A 20,149-nucleotide genomic window follows, 5' to 3' on the forward strand; every position below is an offset into this window, starting at 1 on the left:
CCATGTCTTATGTAAAACGAGCATAACATGCATGATAGAGACGCTGAAGACCGCTACCCCTTTATTAAGACTCACTGCATTGTTATCTCAAAGTCTGTTCTGAAGTTCTCAGCTACCTACATCATCATATGAAATCTCTTTATTGATGTCATACTACACTTTCACAATTCCTTTTTAACCTTCTGGCTTTCACAATTTTCCTAGGGGAGATGCCCTGAACCCCACTTATGATGCTCGCATGCCAAGGGCACTGATCCCGAACGTTTACGCCCTACCACTTTCAACTGTCACCAACCACCATTGTGTGTATGTTGTGTGCTTGAATGTATTACTTTGTGTGTTTTCTGCATGAAATTGTTGTGTTTTGGTGGAATGGCAAAGGATCATGGTGTGAATGGAGTGTGTTATGCAGTGTGGTATACAGGTGGACAAATATAGCCAAAGGACATCAGGTGAGGGCTGCTAGAATCCATTCCATAGCCACATGCACAGCACTATGTTAAAAGCCTCTCACAACCAATTCCCTCCATCAGGAAACTGCTACCAGAACAACACCGGTAAAACTGTGATATCTAAATATGGTTGGCGTAACCCGCCAGTCTGACGGCAATTGAGTGATGTTAGCCAACATTACTACGCCGCGTCGTAGTGTTTTCTGCTGCAGAGGTTGGAGGCTCAACTGCAATATATCTAATACAGTGGGTGGTAATCCATCAGCTTGACGGAGTACTTGAAACCGCCGCCACAGAGGGTGATGGAAGTCCCACCAAGAATATTAGCCTGTTAGCAATGAGATTCTGGCATCTGCTTTTGAAAGGCTGTTTCGTTGCTCTCTCACACTGGGCCGTTTAACCCTTGATCGTCTACAAGATAACAGGCAGAAAGTCAAGAACTACATTTTATTTTACTTTTAAGAAGTCTGACAATTGACTCTTTGACATATAATCAGGAACTAGAATTATGCATTTTGGTGTATTTTTGAGGATTTCACCAAAATAGAAATTGTATTCGCAGCTTCAAACCGATCAAAAGTACAGATCAAAAGTTATTAAACTACAATTGCTACACATAATTCTGAGCAGTGGCAGATCCTATGCAATTTTTAACTGGTCACCTAACAGGTGCTGTTTGCTGAATTCACATGGCAATAATGCCTGAACAAAGATTTCACCTCATTAGTGCCAATTTAACAACCAAATACAGACATCAGCAAATTAACGATGACCAGTTAACCTTTCCAAAGGGCCTTCCTCTGCAAACAAACACATCACAATGTTGTTAGCAACTTTTGATCCGTTTAAGCTTGAAACTATTTTTTTGTGGTGAATGCGGCAAATAATAAGAAGGCCAAAAAAGCAGCAGAGGCAGAATTGAATTATTCTGGTGGCCCTGGTTAGAATGTCAGAACTGGCCTAAGATGCTATGCATGACATCTAGCCACTTGTCAGCTGTTTTTGATTTTTATAAGATAATTTTGTCAGTTTCAATATACTGCGTGTTTTACATATTCTAACAAAGGTATACTCTGCTCACATATTTTATAAGGGTTCACTCTTTCGGTCACATCATGCTTTAAAACAAGCATTGGACTCAATGCAAATTGTTTTGTTTCTTTTTGTGAAGTGATACATTTAATAATGAGTTTGACATCACAAAAAAAAGTACAACATACCTATATTAAAATTGTGCCTGGGTAAGCAAAAATATTTGTACATGTTTCTTCTTATTACAAGATTCAAAACAGGAGGGTCAAGCAACTGACTCTACTTTTAAAATTTCATCACCATGTTTACATGCTCAAATCTTTCCTCAGGACTACAGTTCTTGGTATCTCACATGAAATTTTGGGAAACAGTCACTGAATCAAGGGGCATGTTCCGGTAGTACATCAATATATCTTTTTTTAAATAAGATGGGGCAACAGCAGTGGAAACTTCTTCATAGAACAGACACATCTTAGGCAGATACAGTTGAAGCTTCCCTCCACTAGATGACAGGTACAGCTGGAGCAGCATCAGTGCAAGATTCCCCCATCACAGGACACGTACAGGTAGGAGCAGTGCAAGCCCGGTTTCTTCACAGAACAAGTAGAGCATGACCATAGCAAAAAAGTTTCCCTCTATTGCAGAAGGCAGTTAGTGCAATCTTCTATTCCTTGAGAACAGATTCAGGAGGGTACACTGGTAAAATCTGTCATCACTCGCAGAATATGCATAGTTAAAGTACAAGTGACATGTGGATTACAGACAGATCTTTGGTGGGGTGCTTTACTCGTAGAGAGGAATGAGTAGGTGGATGAGTGAGTGAATATGCATGTCCTGACACCATTCACACTTAGGTGATATTCCACACCAGCATCCTGAAGGTCCTTCTGTGATCTATAAGAGACCTGCTGTCACTGCTGTAACTCCTGGCGCCATAATCTGCAGGCTTGCCGTTGATGTTTCCTTTATATACAAATGCTGCAAATGGCATGCACATCTGTCAAAGCCTCGGCCCTAGCTTTGCCCCTTATCAGGAAGTGAAAGAGGGTGTAGGAAGCAACATATACCCAAAATGCCTCTTTTAAAGAAAAAATTACAAACATCACACATCTGTTCTGCTCTTTTGTTCTTCTCCCACCATTGCTCCTTATGCATTTCTCTATTATTCATTTATCTCTCTCTATCCAGCTCATACCTCTATCCATTATTTAATTTCCTACCTTTTTCATCTCTCTGATTCTCTTTCCCTACCTATGTAGAACCTATGTAGCTTACATTTATGTCTCTTCTCATTCGCTTGTTTCACATTCATTTCTCTTTTCTCCAGTTCCTCTTAACTGCAACTCTTTCATTCTCTTTATTCACACCTGCCCCACCTAGGCACAGCTGATGAGGTGTGAAGATGAAGTCCTGTGCAGGATTGTGGACTTAAATCAACATAATGATTATTTCAAAATGACAAATTTATATTTATTTGGGAGATTGGAGAAAAATGAAAGCGTGGGTGCCATTTACAAATTACTGGAGTTTGTTTTGATTCTTTGGCTTTTACTTGTGTGAATTTCTCTGAAAAGGTTTTGATTACGTGCATACCCGGCGCCGTACAATCACACACTCGGTGATGCACCCGTTCAAAATGTTGAGGGCCGTCAGTGCAGAGGTTTCTGTAAAAACGATTACTATTAGGTGGCCTTTAGTAGCCTGAAAAAGACTTACATTACCAATCCAGATTTCACATTTATGTTTTAAGACACAATAAACCCCTTTATCTGATTCCTTTGTCTTGCTTCACTGGCTCAAGAATTGGGTCATAGCACTGAATTTCCAAAAAGTCTTGGGATGTGAACCCCTGATAAATAAATGACCGTCAGTGGAAAGCAGAAGAAAACAAAAACACTTGCTAATAACATAGTTTCTAAGAAGAACTTTGTAGTCTCTGAAATAAAATACTTTCCAAAAATGTTTTTAAAAAACTAACTGGAATAAAAACGACATTAGTCACCCAGGCTCCATTGCAGCCACTGGGTCTGCTAAATGGTATATGTGCTCATTTAAGGATGCACAAGGCATAATCACCAAACTCAACAATATGGGGAATTTTAAAAGATCCAAACCTTTCTACCCAAAGGACTCACACGTCACTACTACGGTCTATAAGAACAAAGGTCCTGGAACTGAACATTGCAGCCCGCTTTTGTGGGAACACAGACTTTGACCATGACAACAACAGGCATAGTGTAGTGTTTGCAACATGAGGGCAGTTCCTGTGAAAACAGGAGTAAACCCGAGTGTTATTCCTTTAAAGACTGCATGAATAACAATCATAAAACTGTGTACAGGGGAGGAATGCGAATTGAATCAGATAATGGTCTTCCTTGCTTCCTCAACAGATGATCTAAGCAGGGGAATCTTTCATATTAATTAGAGGTCAGGGTTAAGACTTGAATACCGTAGAGTGTTTGGGCTCCAAAACTCGCTTTTTGAGTAATGTAAAATGTAATTACAAAACTGTGAACTGGATAATCTGTTCCAGCTAAAAATGGACCTCCTTTGACCAAACGTCATGGCCTGCGAGTGAAGCAGAATAGAGACAGGGGTGTGTGATTGTGAACAGTGTACAATAAAGCCAGAATAGCAGTTTCATATTATTGGTTGTAATGTATCTTCTTGTTGCTCGTGGTTTTACCTGGAATGGTTACATTGCAAAGTAAATATCCCATAGTGAGTTGTCACAAAAACCTCATATGGCGAAAATGTAGCAGTTCGTTTTATCACTAACAATATGCACCAATAAAAAAGTACAGGAACGCGTGGCCTTGCAAGCTCTCTACTTACACGCGAGATGACCTGGGCAGCCTGGGTGTCGAAGAAGATCTGGGCACTATTAACTGTACTGAGGGTACTGGACACAGATCCCTTTGGACAAAGGAGGAAATACAAAGAGGCAATTAATAAAGTTGTAACCTTTACCTTAAAGAGCTTATGGATACTTTACAGGAAACAACACTCATTTGATGAAAGATGTCAAAATGGATACAAAGTTGTGTTTCTCATCATGCCCTATGCTGACTCACGCAGCCAACTGTTTTGTGTTTAGTTCTCTATTTGATGGTATTAGCATGGTACCATGGATGTCAAACTATAAATGTAAGCTTTTGTATATGCATTTCTTACTGTAAATTATATAAGTATGGGTGCTACAAACTTTAAAAGTCATGTTATTTCGCCTCTATGTGACTATGTTGTGGCCTCTTTGAAACTATGGTGCCCTCGGCCCCTATGTTTCATATACTCTTCTTTACCTTTGTACATTTTGTTCTGGCTTAAAATTAGCAAGCAACATGCCTATCTGCCAAAGAAAACGTGAAAAAGGTCAGCTATGGCTGTCTGCTCAGATCAAAAATAACGCGAGTTATGAACAAGGAAATTTGTCTAAAACATTTCAGTTGATAGAGTGTCAGAGTTAGAACCCGCAACAGTGAGGGTATTCCCTCTCTATTAACACCCAGAATACACTTTCACTATTACTGCACACGACGGGAATAAATCTGTGAGTGTATAGAGTCTAGGCAACAGGGGTCTGGGAAGTGATGAGGTATGACCATAAAGTCTGGTGAATTTGGGGAAGTCCACACTTCGCTAAGACCTAAGGAGTGCGAGCTTCCCTGAATTTACATGAGGCTGGTAGCTTCACTTTAACTGCCTGGTTCCTTTCAGCAGGATATTCCTCTTAATGGACAGGGCATCTAGCTGCAGGGAACTGTGTTTTCTGGATGTCACCTGAGTGGCAGTCGTAAAACACAATAACCACCACTTGGTTGTATCATCTGGGCCTTTCCCTGCTACTCGAGTTCCTTCTTTGGGACGTCTGGCAGCAGGAACAGTAGATAGATTGTGGCATCTCTTAAACAAAAGACAGGCGGCCATTTCCACTACCGCACAAAGTCCTCTTCTTTTGGCACCAAATTTGTTTTTGCTTTTTAAAACTTTCCCAACTTTATGAATTTGTGAAGTTGCAAAGTCAGGGATTTAGTGAAGTTGTCCACAACTGATGGTGAATCACGTGCAAAAGTGTGATAGTTACTGATCACCTTTGATATGCACCAGCATGTACAGGCTAACACATTCACAACCCCAACAGCATCTTTGTTCACAAGGAAATTCCAGTACAGAGGTATGAATTCTTTGTGGGTAAATATGTGAGAGAAAAGTTACTCCATTTGTGCATTAATTAACCAGGAATGGGATTTTGCCCTTGTAAATATTTATGTTTTAGTTAGGTGGCACCAGGAGAGTTTATAATTCCAGTCGTACCTCAAGAGTATTTGGATCTGCTATAGTAGGTATATTAAGAAGTATATGCAAGAAAACCAGTAGTAAAAGAAGAGTTTTCGTCCGTAACATCATGCTGTCTACCAGAGTCCACGTGTATTTCAACCCTCTTCACACTCAGCAGCTCCAAACAAAAACTTACCAATTATGGAGCTTCCTTATTCAACCAACAGCTTTAACACCCAATTACCTTAACTGCTATGCCCCTCTTAAGAACACATGCACAGAATCCAGTGTTTTATGTGAGCCGGTGGTTCCAGGTGGGGTACACTGGCACTCATTTTTGAGGACTGATACTGATTTTTCCTCAAACGAGAAAAAGAGAGAAAAACAGAAATGGGGGAAAGAAGGAGGAAGAGAAAGACGGAAAAATAGTGACAAATGGAAAAAAATCAATCAATAACTGTCCTCACTGAGCCAGTCCTTTCATGTGGTGGGAAGAAGAGTTGGTTTGCTTTGGTAGTTAGTATCCACATGTACAGGAGGTAACTACAAATAGTTGAACATTTGGATTCTGCTTCTGTTATCTAGATTTTGCCCACCATAGGACGAATACTTGTAGAAAGCTTTGTATTGTGTGTCGTTGGCAGGTAGGCAAGGCTTTCTACTGACACTTTGATTTTTGCCATTTCAAATCACTCCCTTACAATATGCAACGTTATCAGTGAGAAGAGTGACAGACTCCACACTGCTGAGTGATAGGTTAATGCCAGCATTGAGCTCTAAGGCAGCAGTGATCCTATTAGTACACTCTGCATATCTCCAGCCTATGCTCCCTGTGCCAGCCATTCAATGGCAAACATGAGGCCAATGTGTTAGGAGAATATAAGCTTAGCAAAACAACTTAGCAAAAGAAAGCTCCCCAGCAACACACTCTAGCATGTACAGATGTCAGACACTGAATCGCAAGCATGGACTCGCAAAGTTGTCAGTATGGCAAGTGGCTTCATGTCACTGGGACACATATTTCCAGGTGTTGGTATGTTGGGAGGGAAAAGTCTCTCGCTTGGTGATGGACGTGTACCCCTGTCCCCAGTACCCCAACTGCAACAATGCTTGGATTGCTGGTGTTGTTTTTCTTGTCATGGGCAAACACAGATCATGTGTGTGTGCCAAGACATAGGGCTGTCTCAGCAAGCTCCACACCAGCTCCCACTCGCTGCACCCCAGTCCTGTGCTCAGCTTCCCTGGTGAGCCAGCCCTCTTCTCTGGACTGCCTTTTCCTCTGTGTCCATCTTGGATTCTGCCGTTCTGCACCGATATGCCGACTGTCAGTGACAGTGTGCTGCTTAAGACTCTTCCTGTCTTGTAATTTTTTCTCTCTCAGCTGTTTGGTGCCAGTCTGCTTCAGTTGTGCCAGTGTCTGGTTATGGTCAGTTTTGCCCTCTATTTTTGATTATTTTAGTCTGTGTGTGCCCTCTTCAGCAGGATGCTGCTCACTTGCCATTCCCGCTGTCTGCTTTCCTGCCTTTACTGTGCCCCGCCACCCTTCTTGGACCTACTTAACGGAGGCCACAGAGTGGCCACTCAGTGGACGCGAGCAGCAGGCGAGCTCCTGGCACACCAAAGGCAAGCCTGTCTGTGCCCGTCCATGCCTGGAACGTGCCCAGTGCAAGGATCCCTGGATCTTCCACTTTTCTGGATAGCATGAACATCGGCCTCATTCAGATTGTAACTGACCCCAAGCACATCGCTGGCCACACACTAGACGCCATCTTCACCACCAGCAACAGAGTCAAATACAACCACACCACTGAGCTCACCTGGACAGACCACGCAATAGTCCACTTCACCTAGGCCACAGCCTCCAGCCACACCACCAGACTGATCAACATTCGGGAGCTAGTGGTCCAACGCCCTCAACTCCTCCCCACCACTGACACCCCCTTGAACATCGAACAAGCCATCAAAAACCTTATAACCTGGATCTCCAACAGCACTGACAGAGTTACCCGCAGAAAATACTACAGACCAAACAGACCCTCAGGACAAACCAGTTGGTACACCCCAGAACTGAGAACCACCAAACGCAACTGCAAACAGCTGGAAAGAAGATGGTGCACAACCAAGAAGCCCAATGAACAGTCTACATTCGACTGCACTCACTCAGTACCACAAAAAACTCCTGAAAGACACCAAGAGGGACACCTTAGCCAATCACATCAAAGGCAGTGCTAACCACAGCAGAGAACTTTTCAGCATCATCAGGGAGCTCTCCAACCCTTCAGTGGCTGAAAACATCACCACCCCCTCCCAGGAACTCTGTGACACTCTAGCTGACTCCTCCTATGACAAAATCTCCACCATCTACAGGAATTTCAGACCCCGACCCACCGCTGATGACAATCAGCCTCCTAGACCCTGTGGATGCTGCAGTTGCCAACAGGATCACCAGCTGGAAACAGCTCACCACACAGGACACAGCCAACATCATGCACTATGTCCACTCTGGATCCCCCATGGACCCCAGCCCACACCACATGTTCAACCTCAGCATTAGCACCATCAGCAGCAAGCTCACAGACATCTTCAACTCATTCAACACCTCAGCCACTTTCACTACTGACTCCTTCTGGAAACATGTCGAGATCAAACCCCGCCTCAAGAAACCATCTGCAAACTCCAAAACTATCAACCGATCTCCCTGCTCCCATTCCCTGCCAATGTCCTCGAAAAGGCCATAAACTAGCAACTCACTGAATACCTGGAGAACAATAACCTTCTGGACGCATCTCAATCTGGTGTCTTCTCCAACCACAGCACAGAAACCGCCCTAATCACCACCACGGATGACATCAGAGCTCCCCTGGACAAAGGAGACTCAGCTGTCCTAATCCTCCTTGACCTCTCGGCGGACTTCCACACCGTCTCCCACCATGCCCTTATCAAGAGGCTCTAGCGGATAGGCACCCAAGACAATGTTTTCAAATGGATCGCATCCTTCCTTTCCAGTAGGACTCAGAGTGTTCACCTCCCTCTCTTTACCTCAAAGCCTCAGAACTTCATCTGCTGCGTCCCTCAAGGTTCATCCCTTATCCCCACCCTTTTCAAAACCTATATGACCCACCTGGCCAACAACATAAAAAAACACAGGCTGAACATCATCTCCTATGTGGACGACACCCAGCTCATCTTGTCACTCTCCAAAGACCCCTCCACGCGAAGATAAACTTCCACCTCTGCATGACCAGCGTTGCCAACTGGATGCAGGAGAACTGCGTCAAACTTAACTCAGACAAGAGGGAAATACTACTCTTTGGGAAAACCACCTTGCTGTGGAATGACACTTGTTGGCCCGGTGACCTGGGACCCCCTTCCACCGCTACAGACCAATCCCGGAACCTCAGAATCGTTCCGGACAGCAAACTCACCATGACGACCCAAATCAAGATTTGAAGTCTCCGTTACCTGCTTCAAATCCCTCTGAATGCCCTGCAAGCTCTTCAAGTGGCTCCCTGTATACACCAGACACACCGTCACCTAGGCTCTCATCACCAGCCGCCTGAACTATGACAACGTTCTCTATGCTGGAATCTCCTCACGCCTCCTGAAGAGACTTCAGACCATTCAGATCTCAGCAGCCAGCCTCATCCTCAACCTTGCCAGACAGTCACACATCACCCCCCACCGAATGGAACTCCACTGGCTCCCCAAACACAAGAGATACCAATTCAAGATCCTTACACACGCCAATAAGGCCCTGCACAACCAAGGACCAGCATACACCAACCACCGCCTGAACTTCAACCAACCCTCCAGACACATGCAATCCTACTCACTCTCCCTAGTCCATACTCCCCGCAGTCGCTGCAGCAATGTTAGTGGTCAATTCTTCTTCTACCTCACCACAAAATCCTGGAACAGCCTTCTCATCCACCTGAGGACATCCCCTCCCTTCAGGAATTCAGAAAGAGGCTCAAGAACCGGCTCTTCGATTGAGACCCCGAGTAGACAGAACCCAGCGACTGGATATCCCTCCATGTGATTAGTGCGCTCTACAAATCTGTATGATTCATTGCAGTCTTTTTGGCCCAATTGTGGGAGTGGGGGGTGGGGCAAAGCACTACCCCGATAGTGGTGAAAAGCTACTGCCTTTTCAGAAGTTAAGCAGCATGAGCATGGTAGTGGCAGCAAACCGTGTAGTGATCAGAGAAGTGAGCAGGCCTTTTTACCTGTGCCACTGGAGGGAGGCCTACAGGCTCACACAAGTAAAGTTCTGTGGCTGTGTTCTTAACTCACCCTTGGTCTACATCAATTTAGTATGTAGTAGTCAGTAGTGTGTGCATGCTATATGCATGTGCTGGGTATATGTGAGCCTGCGAATGGTACAATACAGGGAAGATTCTTGGTCCCAGTTTGGTAGACCAAGGGCTGACTGGAGGAAGAAGAGGAATCCCTACAGACACATTTGTAGATTGCTGCATTTCTGTGAGCTGAGTGGGACACTTACTGAAGGATGAAGAGTCAGGCTCTCCAGTACACTTTAAAGAGTACTCTATGATTCAGAGAGGGTTCACTGGAAAGAGGTCTGGGCACATCTCAGAAAGAAGGTGGTGCTGATAAGACAATCATAAAGAGTAGGATCCAGGCCCTGGGGTAACCTTTTGATACACATATGACTGTGAGTGATATCCAGGTGTGAACCTCTAGTCATTCCTATGGCCTGTGTTTGGAGTTGCTCCTGCTGTGACAGACTGTTTAATGGGGGAAAGGCAGTACAGAGGACAGGTCACTTCAAAAGGAAGCAGACTCCAAAGCAAACTTCAAAGACTCATAACATAAGTCACATTTGGTGTCTGGAAATGGACTATAAAAAGGGGAAACTGAGGACCCCAAAATGATCAACTGTCGATCAGCCAAACAGAATGTGTGAGGAGGGGAAGCTCTGCAAGCCTTCTGCCTGGGACCAGGACTGGAGACTATGGCCTGCACTTGTCCCAGCTGGATGAAGGGCATTACTCAGAGACATTCAAGGCCACCTGTCGTTGGAGCCTGAAGCACAGTGTTTGCTGTCATGGCAAGTCCAATAAGCCTGTGAAGAAGAGGAGAGCTGGAGGGACTGATGTTCAGGGATGTCACGGTGAGCAAATCCGAGTAGCAATGTGTGAGGAGACAACTGCTGGACCGATTGGGTGTCTGCATGTGTCCAGGTCGATGGAGGGCCACCATGAAGTGAGCCATGAACATTGAGCTCCAGTACCAGCGAAAGAGACAGTCTCAGAGGCTTTGGTCTGACAATCCCTATTGGTGGCAAGACTGAGCTATGAGCTGGAAGGCCATGGAGTAATTTGTCTGCCAGATAGGTTTAATGGGAACACTTTTGACTTTTCTAACAAGTTGTAGTTAGAAAAGTCAAACAAGTTGTAGTACGACTGTTGATACTCAGCTTCTAAGGAGGGCTAATCAGAATGTCACCTACAGTGAATGGGGAATAATCACTACCACTTGGGACTCAAGGGACTGCCATTTAACACTAGAGCCTGACCCCAGGGGGCCGTGTCTATTGTGTATGCCCTATTTCACATTGGTTTGCAAATAAGTACTACTTTTGTCATATAGGTAAGTATTTGACTGGATAGACATTTATTGCAGATATTGAATATAGTTTGAGCTGTGTGCCTGTGTTTACCCTGTTTCACCCTCTTTGCCCCCCCACCCCCCATGAGAAGCCATGGACTGCTCACCCGCCATACCACTGAGAGTCAAGCGCTGAAGGGGTACTTGGCTCAGTTCCCCAGGATCCATAGTAGGTCGAGCCCCAGGACATAAGGAGTAAAAGGCATCAAACCCCTCAGTTGAGCCCAGCAGCTTGCCCCATGGCCCTCTGAAAGGTGTTCTGGTAGAGCTTTCCTTCAGCAAATCATTATTAACACTCAAGGATCTCAATTTTTTTCAAGGGACCTCATCTAAGGGTACAAGTTTTGTAATATACTGGTTTGTTAAATGAAACCTCAAGACTGAAAATGTGGTGCTCTACTAACACGAAGTTACTGCCCACCTTACAAGTACCTCATTTTGCATACATTGCTGTCAGGTTTTCAAAATAAAATGAGGACATATGTGCTTACTGGTATTTGCTTTGTTGTTGCTTGAAGGTTTGTGATAGCTTTCTTCATGACTGGCTGCAAAATAAGAATGAAAAATAAGAATGAATGTCATGTTGAAAAGCCCATGCAGGTGATTTTTTCTGAAATCAATCAAAGCCTTGTCACTCTTGCATACACTTTCACATAGCCAATCTGCAGCACCGTCATGTTCCATCAAGTTCTCCATTCTTTTGCTTCTTCAGCCTGAGCCTCACTTTCGACTGCCCTCTCCCACACATAGTCTCTGCTTCACACTCTCATCTCTTCCTCTAGATGCAGCTTGCAGCTACTGGGGAGAGGGTGGCTGAGAAGATAAAAAACTTTTAGGGTGACCTGAACTGACTCCTTTTGTCATGCTTCGCCCCAAAGTCCATAAACAAAACAGCTGGGCCTGGTTATATCAGACACAAGTCAATGATAGGAGGTGAATGTTGTATGCCTGGTGCCCAGATTTACACTATTCCTGTTCTAAAGTATATAATAGAATTAATGAGGGATCTCAAAAAAATAATTTCTGGATGCGTCCTTTGGATCTATTTTCTGCTCTTGATCCATACCTTTGTTTTTCCATTGGTCGGACTATAGCTTAACAAGTTGCAAAACAAGTTTCTTCCTGTGTAGTTACTTTTAAGAGTTAACATCTTCTGAACTGCAATCCTATTAGTAAAATCCTGAAACCCTTCAAAAATATAGGAGAAATCAGCGTTGGCCACACTCTCCCTAGCATGTGCTTCTAAGTGACACTGTTAGACCCAGCCTCTCTTCTCTATCAAACAATTACACTAACAGGGATACAAACGATCAGATTTCCCTCCCAAGGAAGAATGTTGATGGCAAGTAATCAATTGAAAGAGCAATTACAGAAGGGGAAGTAGCTTCAGATCTTCTGAATGGAAGTCAGGTGGAGCTCATTGAAAGATGGTGTTGGTCTAAAAGGATCTGTGGGATAGCCATATTAAATTATCTAGGGCACCATTACCCATGAACGCTCATGCTTTGAAATAGTCAGAATGGTTTGATATCTCTTAATTTGACAACTTCTGACCAACATCAGGCCCAGATGTGTCCTAATTTTAGGGATTCACGTGGATTAGGGGGCCCAAGTGTGTTCAGCACCATTGAATGTGTGAGACTCAGGTGCAGGTGATTGTTCAGTCAGTTCATATTGTACAATTATATGGGGATTTTAGGAGGCTATGACTTGTCCTGTCATATCCTGAAGTCCACAGGAGTCTGTGACTAACATGCCCATCGTTGCATCATATGCCGAGGGGACATATAGCAGAGCAAGCGGAGTTTAACTGCATCCAGCATAGCAGCTCAAACTGCAAAACCCCAAAGGAGAGCATGCTCTATTAGAAGAGTGCTCATTTCCAGAAGGGAGTTTGGGACCGGAAGTCAAAGAGACCTGTGTCATTTGAGGTTGGCATGAAGGTGTTAATTCAAGGCCACAATAATGACTCGGACGCAAGTTTTGTTTCAAAGCAATTTGGCCTTTGAAGTCAAGACCTTAAACATGAGTTTTAAGGCACTGCATATGACAGTGGCAGAAAACACACAACACTGTTTGCAAATGTATCATTAACACACTGTGTAGAATTATACAAATACAATGGCACGGACTAAGGCACAGAACTCCTTTGTTAACGAGAATAGTACATTTTCAAATGTATACAGAAATCAGGTGTCTCTAAAGCTGCCAGGGCACATCAATTATTACAGCAGTAATAATTTTTCCATCAGAAGGTGTGCATCATCTGCAACACGATCAGGGTAGTAACATTTCCACAGCTTTGCAGTAGGCACTAGTTTCTTCCCAAGATAAGTGACTTGCCTGTTTGTGAAGGCGCCCCCCTCGGACTAGCTTGCTATCAGTTATGGAAGTCGTCAATCATTCTCACAAGATGTGCATGAGACCAGCTGAAATCTGCTCTCGATGCACCTTAACTTAAAAAGCTTTCTGGTTCAGAAAACTCCATACTGTTAGATTAAGTCATATTCTAAAAATTGGGAAAGCATATTAATTGGTTGAGATCTTCTAATTCCCAAGACTGCCACAAGAGAGGATTCCAAACACATTGACCTACCCAGTTATTACTGTTAGCACCTTGAATAACCCTAGATCCCCTGTTCAGAAGGGGTGTCTAGTGATCAAATGTTTCTGCACAACACACAGGAACACACAATAAATCGATCCCACTGTGGAAGCGATTGCATTCTAGGGAGATAGATTTCTAGGGATTAGACATTCCTGAGCAATTTTCTACTGTGCATATAGGAGAAAAGTAAAGCCCATAGGATTCGACTGGCCCTTCCAGCCCATGTTGATGTAGACAGATTGCTGCTTTGAAGGAATGGTGATGTAAACAGATTGCTGCTTTGAAAGAATAATTCCATTGAGCCACTAACGAACGGGAATGTTGCATGAATATCTCTGCAGAACAGCATATACACCCTATGGCTTACAGCAATTGTAATCAGAAAATTATGCTATAAAATTGATTCTTTGGTTCCATTTTTGAAGAAAAAAACACTTCCAGAAGTAACGATCTGCTTCACTACTCTTCGAAAAGGCTGCTTCTGACACAATCTCCAGCCTTGTCCTGACTCTAGTGACATATTTCTATACCCGGCACAGATACTGAGGAAAGGCAGCACAATTTGGAGTGTATCAAATTCCCTATTACAGCTCATTAGCCACCAGCAGAAACAAATTGCCTGAAAAAAGGTTTGAATGATTCCAAACTGATGTACTATCCAGTGTGACCAGGAGACCGAGGCCCCACTGCTGCAAGCCCAGGACTGGAGCACCCGCCTAATTGGAAAACATTGCCAACTTGGCAAGACCTTTTTGCCAAAATTGCTCCTGCTGCCGCAGTGAGAGCACGTTTGGCAAAATTATAATGTGTGTTGTCTGCTATGGCATGGTGGCTGATCAGCATATTTTTTATATCTGAAACAAACCTAAAGTTGGGATTCCTTTTGGAAAGACAAATATCAAACAATAAATGACCCAGTTTTGCTGGGAGTTTTCTCCATTCCTGTGAATGCGACTGAAGATTTTTCCTGCCTGGATTTAACATCCTTCTCATTGAGGGCCTGAGCAGGGCAAATCTGTGTCAGATGGCCAACTCTTCACAGGGTAGGCCATTTGACATACTGCTGATGGTCTCCACATGGCAGATAGGTCACAAGTCAAAAAATATCCAACGGCAGAGCCAACTGAAGCTCTGCTGTCAGAAACCTGCCAATCCCCAACTTCTAAATGAGGCTAGTAAACTGCAAATATTTGTGGTAGGTAAAACAGATATTTACAGTAGCTCTTCCATTCCACCAAACTCTGAATAATGCACTCAGACTTATGAGGTTAACTAGCATTGAGCACTGAGTCCAAGTATTTCACCAAACCCTCAACCTTTATAGGAATACCAAATACATAGTGGTGGAATACTTCTACAGAGACAATTTGTGGTTGGTAGTGCAGGGCTGTATTGTGGAATCTCACTTTGCATAAAGTTCCAAGAAAACCCAGAGAATGCATCTCTCTGTTTCATTCAGAAATTCTGACATGTTATCATGAGTGTCAGAGTATGAATGAGATACAAAGCCTCACAGATAAGAGCATTGACATTCCAGGAGCCTGTCATCACTGGGGAAGCTGCATCCACACAAATGAGCTGCCAGAGTGAAGTTTGTTGCATGAAATATTTGTGAAGAAAACAGGAAAATGCACAGATATTTACAGGTTCCTCAAACAAGATTGGCAAATCCATCCTGTCATGCACCATAATTCCCCTAACAGTAACAAATGTATCTGGTAGGACTCCTTTAAGGCTTTCCTCAAACTTTAAAAACTAAACTATTGTTCCACCAGTACTAAAGGTTATTCCAATCAAATTGCCCCCTTGTGCAAGTACTGACAGAAATAATTCATAACCACCGTTCCATAGTAAAGGAGAATTGGACCATGGGAAGTCCATGTTTCCTTTACCGTGCTTTTATCAAACTACTGGTTGTATGTCTATGTTGTATATACTTTCATTCTTAGATTATCATCAAAGGACCAGGTTCAATGTTTGAAAGGAATAGCCTCACTTCTGATTCTCAGAGCAGAACCTCATCAACAGGACAACTTATGTCAGTCAAGCATGTATTAAAAAACCATGATGTCAAGCGACTGCTTGGAACTGGTCATTGAACTGGATACGAACCTCTGCACAATGAAAAGAGCCATCCAGTGCATTTTTCGTCATTCATTGAGTTTGTTGGAAGGGAGGAGCTTTAATTATGGTTTGATAGCAGAAGGTAAACATCACACAGTGTAAGCTGCTGCGCTCTGAGCGGACACTATCGTACCCAGTGCCATAAAATAGGGGGTCATGTGTGCACAACCTTCCCTTCCACCACTTCTTGGTACAAAGACATGAGCTGTCAGCTTGATATCTGGTTCAGGGAACCCATATGGAGTGTTTAACTTGTAGGTGCATTTGCCCATTTGCCTAGTGCTCATTCTTTGACGCAGTGAAACACAAAGCTCATTTATCCTGAAGAATTCCAGTCTTAGCATAAACACTGAGGCATATTAAATGGAGGCCCGAAAACGTGCAGATAAAGGGATTAACTTGCTATAGTGAGGCACACTGTTCAAAAGTTAAACCGTGAAAAGAATTAAATAAGAATGGCTGCTTAATTCAATGCACAAACAATAGTAAGAATAAAAAAACTTACAATTTGTGGCTGAAGACTTGATTTGGTTTTATTATCAATCCTGAGAAGCTCATCGGCCTGATTGTTGAGATTTTGTTTCACAGTAAGATCAGAGTTACTCTGTAAAAGAACAACATGGTGACAAGTACAGTGTACGTGATTAGAAGTCTGACCATGATATTAAAAAAAGTTAACTAAAGCGTATTCTCTTTATTTAGACAAGTTACTGACTCACTCAGTTAGATTCAAATGAGTTTGATTTGAAGGTATGGAATACAGAAATCCATTGTCGAGGGGGAATACTGCATCCACGGGGACACAGCCATGCTTGTAATGGGAAACCTTACATTATGGTACAATAATATAATCTAACAGTTCTGATTACTCAATGATAAACCAGGAGGCAATGTGTCTATAAAGAAAAACAGACCACAATTGTACCATAGGCATTAACAAATGAATGAGTTCTGTACATTTTTCATCCATTTTGTAGTAATAACCCCAGAGCCAATCACATTTGTGGTCACTTCACAAGATTTGTGCTGCTATCACTACTCATTGACCCACGAAAGCATGTCCTCAGCCTTGCAAACTGTTCTACACTATTTTACAGCATGAATGTGACATAAACAGTGCTTTACTATATTAAATACATTTTCTTTATCGAAAACGTACCGAAAATTGTGAGCAACAAATAAAACGTGTGCGAACATTAACAACTTTAAAAACCTTTGTGTGGATTAGAGGTTATTCTGATTAGCTGTAGGCAATATTATAATCCCTCCCAACCACAGTTTTGTGAAAGTGACAAACATTGCAACTTCATGAAGTTCAGAAGTTTGACACCCCCGCAAATGTGTCTGAGGGCTAAATTGCCTGCAGACAAAAGTTTTTAAAGGTGATTTCGCAGGGAAATACTCAATTGCATTAAGTTTTTTTTGTAAAAAGTAGGCTTTGTGGGGTTTTGTTTTGCAAATTTTACTTCGGTAAGCTGGTGAACCTATAAAATCACACTCCACAAAACTAGTGAAGTAAAATTAAAAATCTTCACATATCCCCAGTTCTGACCAAAAATCATTAGTTTGACTGCAGTTCTTGTGTTTTTCCTTAAATACGTCGTAATTGTATTTTTCAAGCATTGTTCAACTGTCAATTCTGAATTATGTAGGCCGACTTTAGCTATTGTTATATGCCATTTTTTTGTTTTTCCTGTATGTTTCTAGAATATAGGTATGAGCTTAGATGATCGGCTTGTGAAGCGAATTCAGTGCATAATAGTGTGTCAATTATGGCTATTCAGCTTAGAGCTGAAGTGGCATTCCCTATAGAATCAACCAGAAAGTTTTTTTTCTTCCCTTCTTGAATTTTTCTGTGCTTAACTGTAGGAACCAATTTAGATATTCGAAAATTATTTTAATGCCTAATCTTTCAAAACAATGAAAAGCATATTTTCAAAATGATGGATTATTTGTGCTTTTTCAGTTTAAAATGTTTGAGAAAAAAAGGGGTGAGATTATATTATAAACAGGGCCACTGGAACTATGTGGTACTTGAGGACCAAATTATGTGCCGTGGTAAACTAAATTATGTAGCAACAAAGGGAAAATTATACAGCATGGGAAGGCACAATAAGTGGTAAATTATACAACATGTTCTGTGTCATTGTGTTATTGTGTTCCAACTAATAAAATACATTTGAATAAAAGGGATCTATTGTAATCCGTAATCTCTAGTCTTATGTGCTGCATTTCATCTCTATGAAATGTTACACAGATACATGTTATCAGGTCAACGATCAGTAGAGGACTGCGCACATTACCTGGAGAGTCGACTAAAAGTGTGAACAGACAAGGACTTGTATGAGTACTGTACCCTCAATGCTGCAACAGATAATATGTGCTATAACCTTCTAGCCGTGACTGGATTGCACAAATGCCTCTATGGTGAGTATTCTCCTCAGTGAAGGCACAGCATCCCTTTGCAGGCTGGGGGTTCTCATTGCTGCAGGGGCAGCCTTCTGGCTAACTCTAGTCTATAATAAGCAGGTCAAGGTGAGACTTGGGTGTGCACTATGCTGTGCCTGTTCACTTCCCTGGAGCTGCAGCACAACTATTATCAGACTCTGCCACCCTAACATTCCTTGCTGCAAGCATCATCTTCCCTTCAGTTGCTCCTAGCATTGTCCCCCATGATCATCGCTCCACATCAAGACCCCAATACCCTAATCTCTCAGTGTTCTTCAGGACCTAGACAGGACAGATGGTCGCTGGTCCAGTCAACAGCAAATGCAGGGCTAAGCAGGTCTTGTTGGTAACCAGCCAAAACCCATTGGCCACTTTTGCTGTTTTGCGCCTGGACACCGTAGGCAGTTGCTATTCATCAGGGAATCTTTAGTCTGCCCCCTTCCCTACCACCCACCCACCCACCTCACCCAGTTAAGGCTCTACTATTTGATTGATTGACTGACTGATAGATTTATATATTTGTTTTATAAGGCTGCACATCACCTTTTGATTTCTTGAGAGCAGCGAGGCTTCAGATAAAAACAAAAGATTAATTTAAGGAAATATGAATCTAAAGTCTTGTTGGGTAAACTGGGACCAGAGACTGATGTTCTTAAAATGAAATCCATGTATTGTGCAGGGTTGCCATGAAAGTAAGAGTAAGTAACTGTTTTTTGGTGTTTCCTGAACTGCTTTTACTTAGGATCAGCTGTGTTGGTGTTTGGCCAATCCACAATCAGTGGGGTTGTGCTACTGTGTTTCTTTCTCTTTGTTTTCTGCCTCTATGTTTCATCCTCTTGGAAATGCATTGGTTTATCAAATGAATAGTCAGTGACTGAAACTTCCATGATTTGCCATACTGTGGTGCCAATTGATGCAAGTATTCTGAGTGTGCGTCCTAATAGTCTTTGCAAATATCACAATGGAACTTGATCTTGCTATGTGTGTCAATGGGAAGTCAGTAGAGTGTTTTATGGACGTGTTTGATATGGTTGCCACTGATAAGGTTTAAACACATTATGGCTGCCTACTTCTGCAGCATTTGGAATCTTGCAATGAGTTTCTTGGGGGAGACTAGCTCACATGTTGTTGCCATTCAAAGACTTTTGCCAACTCCACGCTGTATTCAGCTTGGAGAAGTGAAAGAGTAGAAAGAGCTGCAGATTGACACCCTTAACTTGAGGACTGAGCAAGAGTTGGGGGCTGAAGATGATCCCCATCTCTTTTATTGTTGATGAGGTCCACAGAGGAGCCCTGAAGCCTCTGGCCTGTTAGTTAGCAATGAATTGGGCTATATGACTCAATTTATCAGGATCTTGGATCTGGTTCCATTCTTGCTTTGAAAACTCTTCTTTATGGAGTTGTCCATGTAAGAGACAAAGTTCACCGAGATCCTAATAGATTTTCCAGCCAAACTGACTATTACCCTTTGTGGCATGACCCAAGAATATCCTTGAATTTTCTATGGATAATGTCAAAAGTAAGGAAGCTGCAAGTGGTGGCAGATCACAATCAACTTAAGGCAAACAAATCTCAC

The 20,149-nt window shown here is 42.7% G+C and overlaps 1 protein-coding gene across 5 annotated transcripts in view; it reads right to left on the minus strand.

The window, feature by feature from the left end:
- The window catches only part of LOC138300336 (prominin-1-A-like), a 475,106-nt gene that overhangs the window by 37,551 nt on the left and 417,406 nt on the right, over positions 1-20,149 (minus strand). For all 5 annotated transcript variants that reach the window (XM_069239581.1, XM_069239582.1, XM_069239583.1 and 2 more), the window contains 3 exons: positions 16,631-16,729; positions 11,885-11,938; positions 4,320-4,400 (listed from right to left, as the gene is read on the minus strand). In XM_069239581.1, the coding sequence (XP_069095682.1) occupies positions 4,320-4,400; positions 11,885-11,938; positions 16,631-16,729 (234 nt within the window). The remainder of the gene's footprint in view (positions 1-4,319; positions 4,401-11,884; positions 11,939-16,630; positions 16,730-20,149) is intronic.

Source organism: Pleurodeles waltl, chromosome 6, assembly GCF_031143425.1.
Source record: "Pleurodeles waltl isolate 20211129_DDA chromosome 6, aPleWal1.hap1.20221129, whole genome shotgun sequence".
Taxonomy (NCBI): Eukaryota; Metazoa; Chordata; class Amphibia; order Caudata; family Salamandridae; genus Pleurodeles; species Pleurodeles waltl.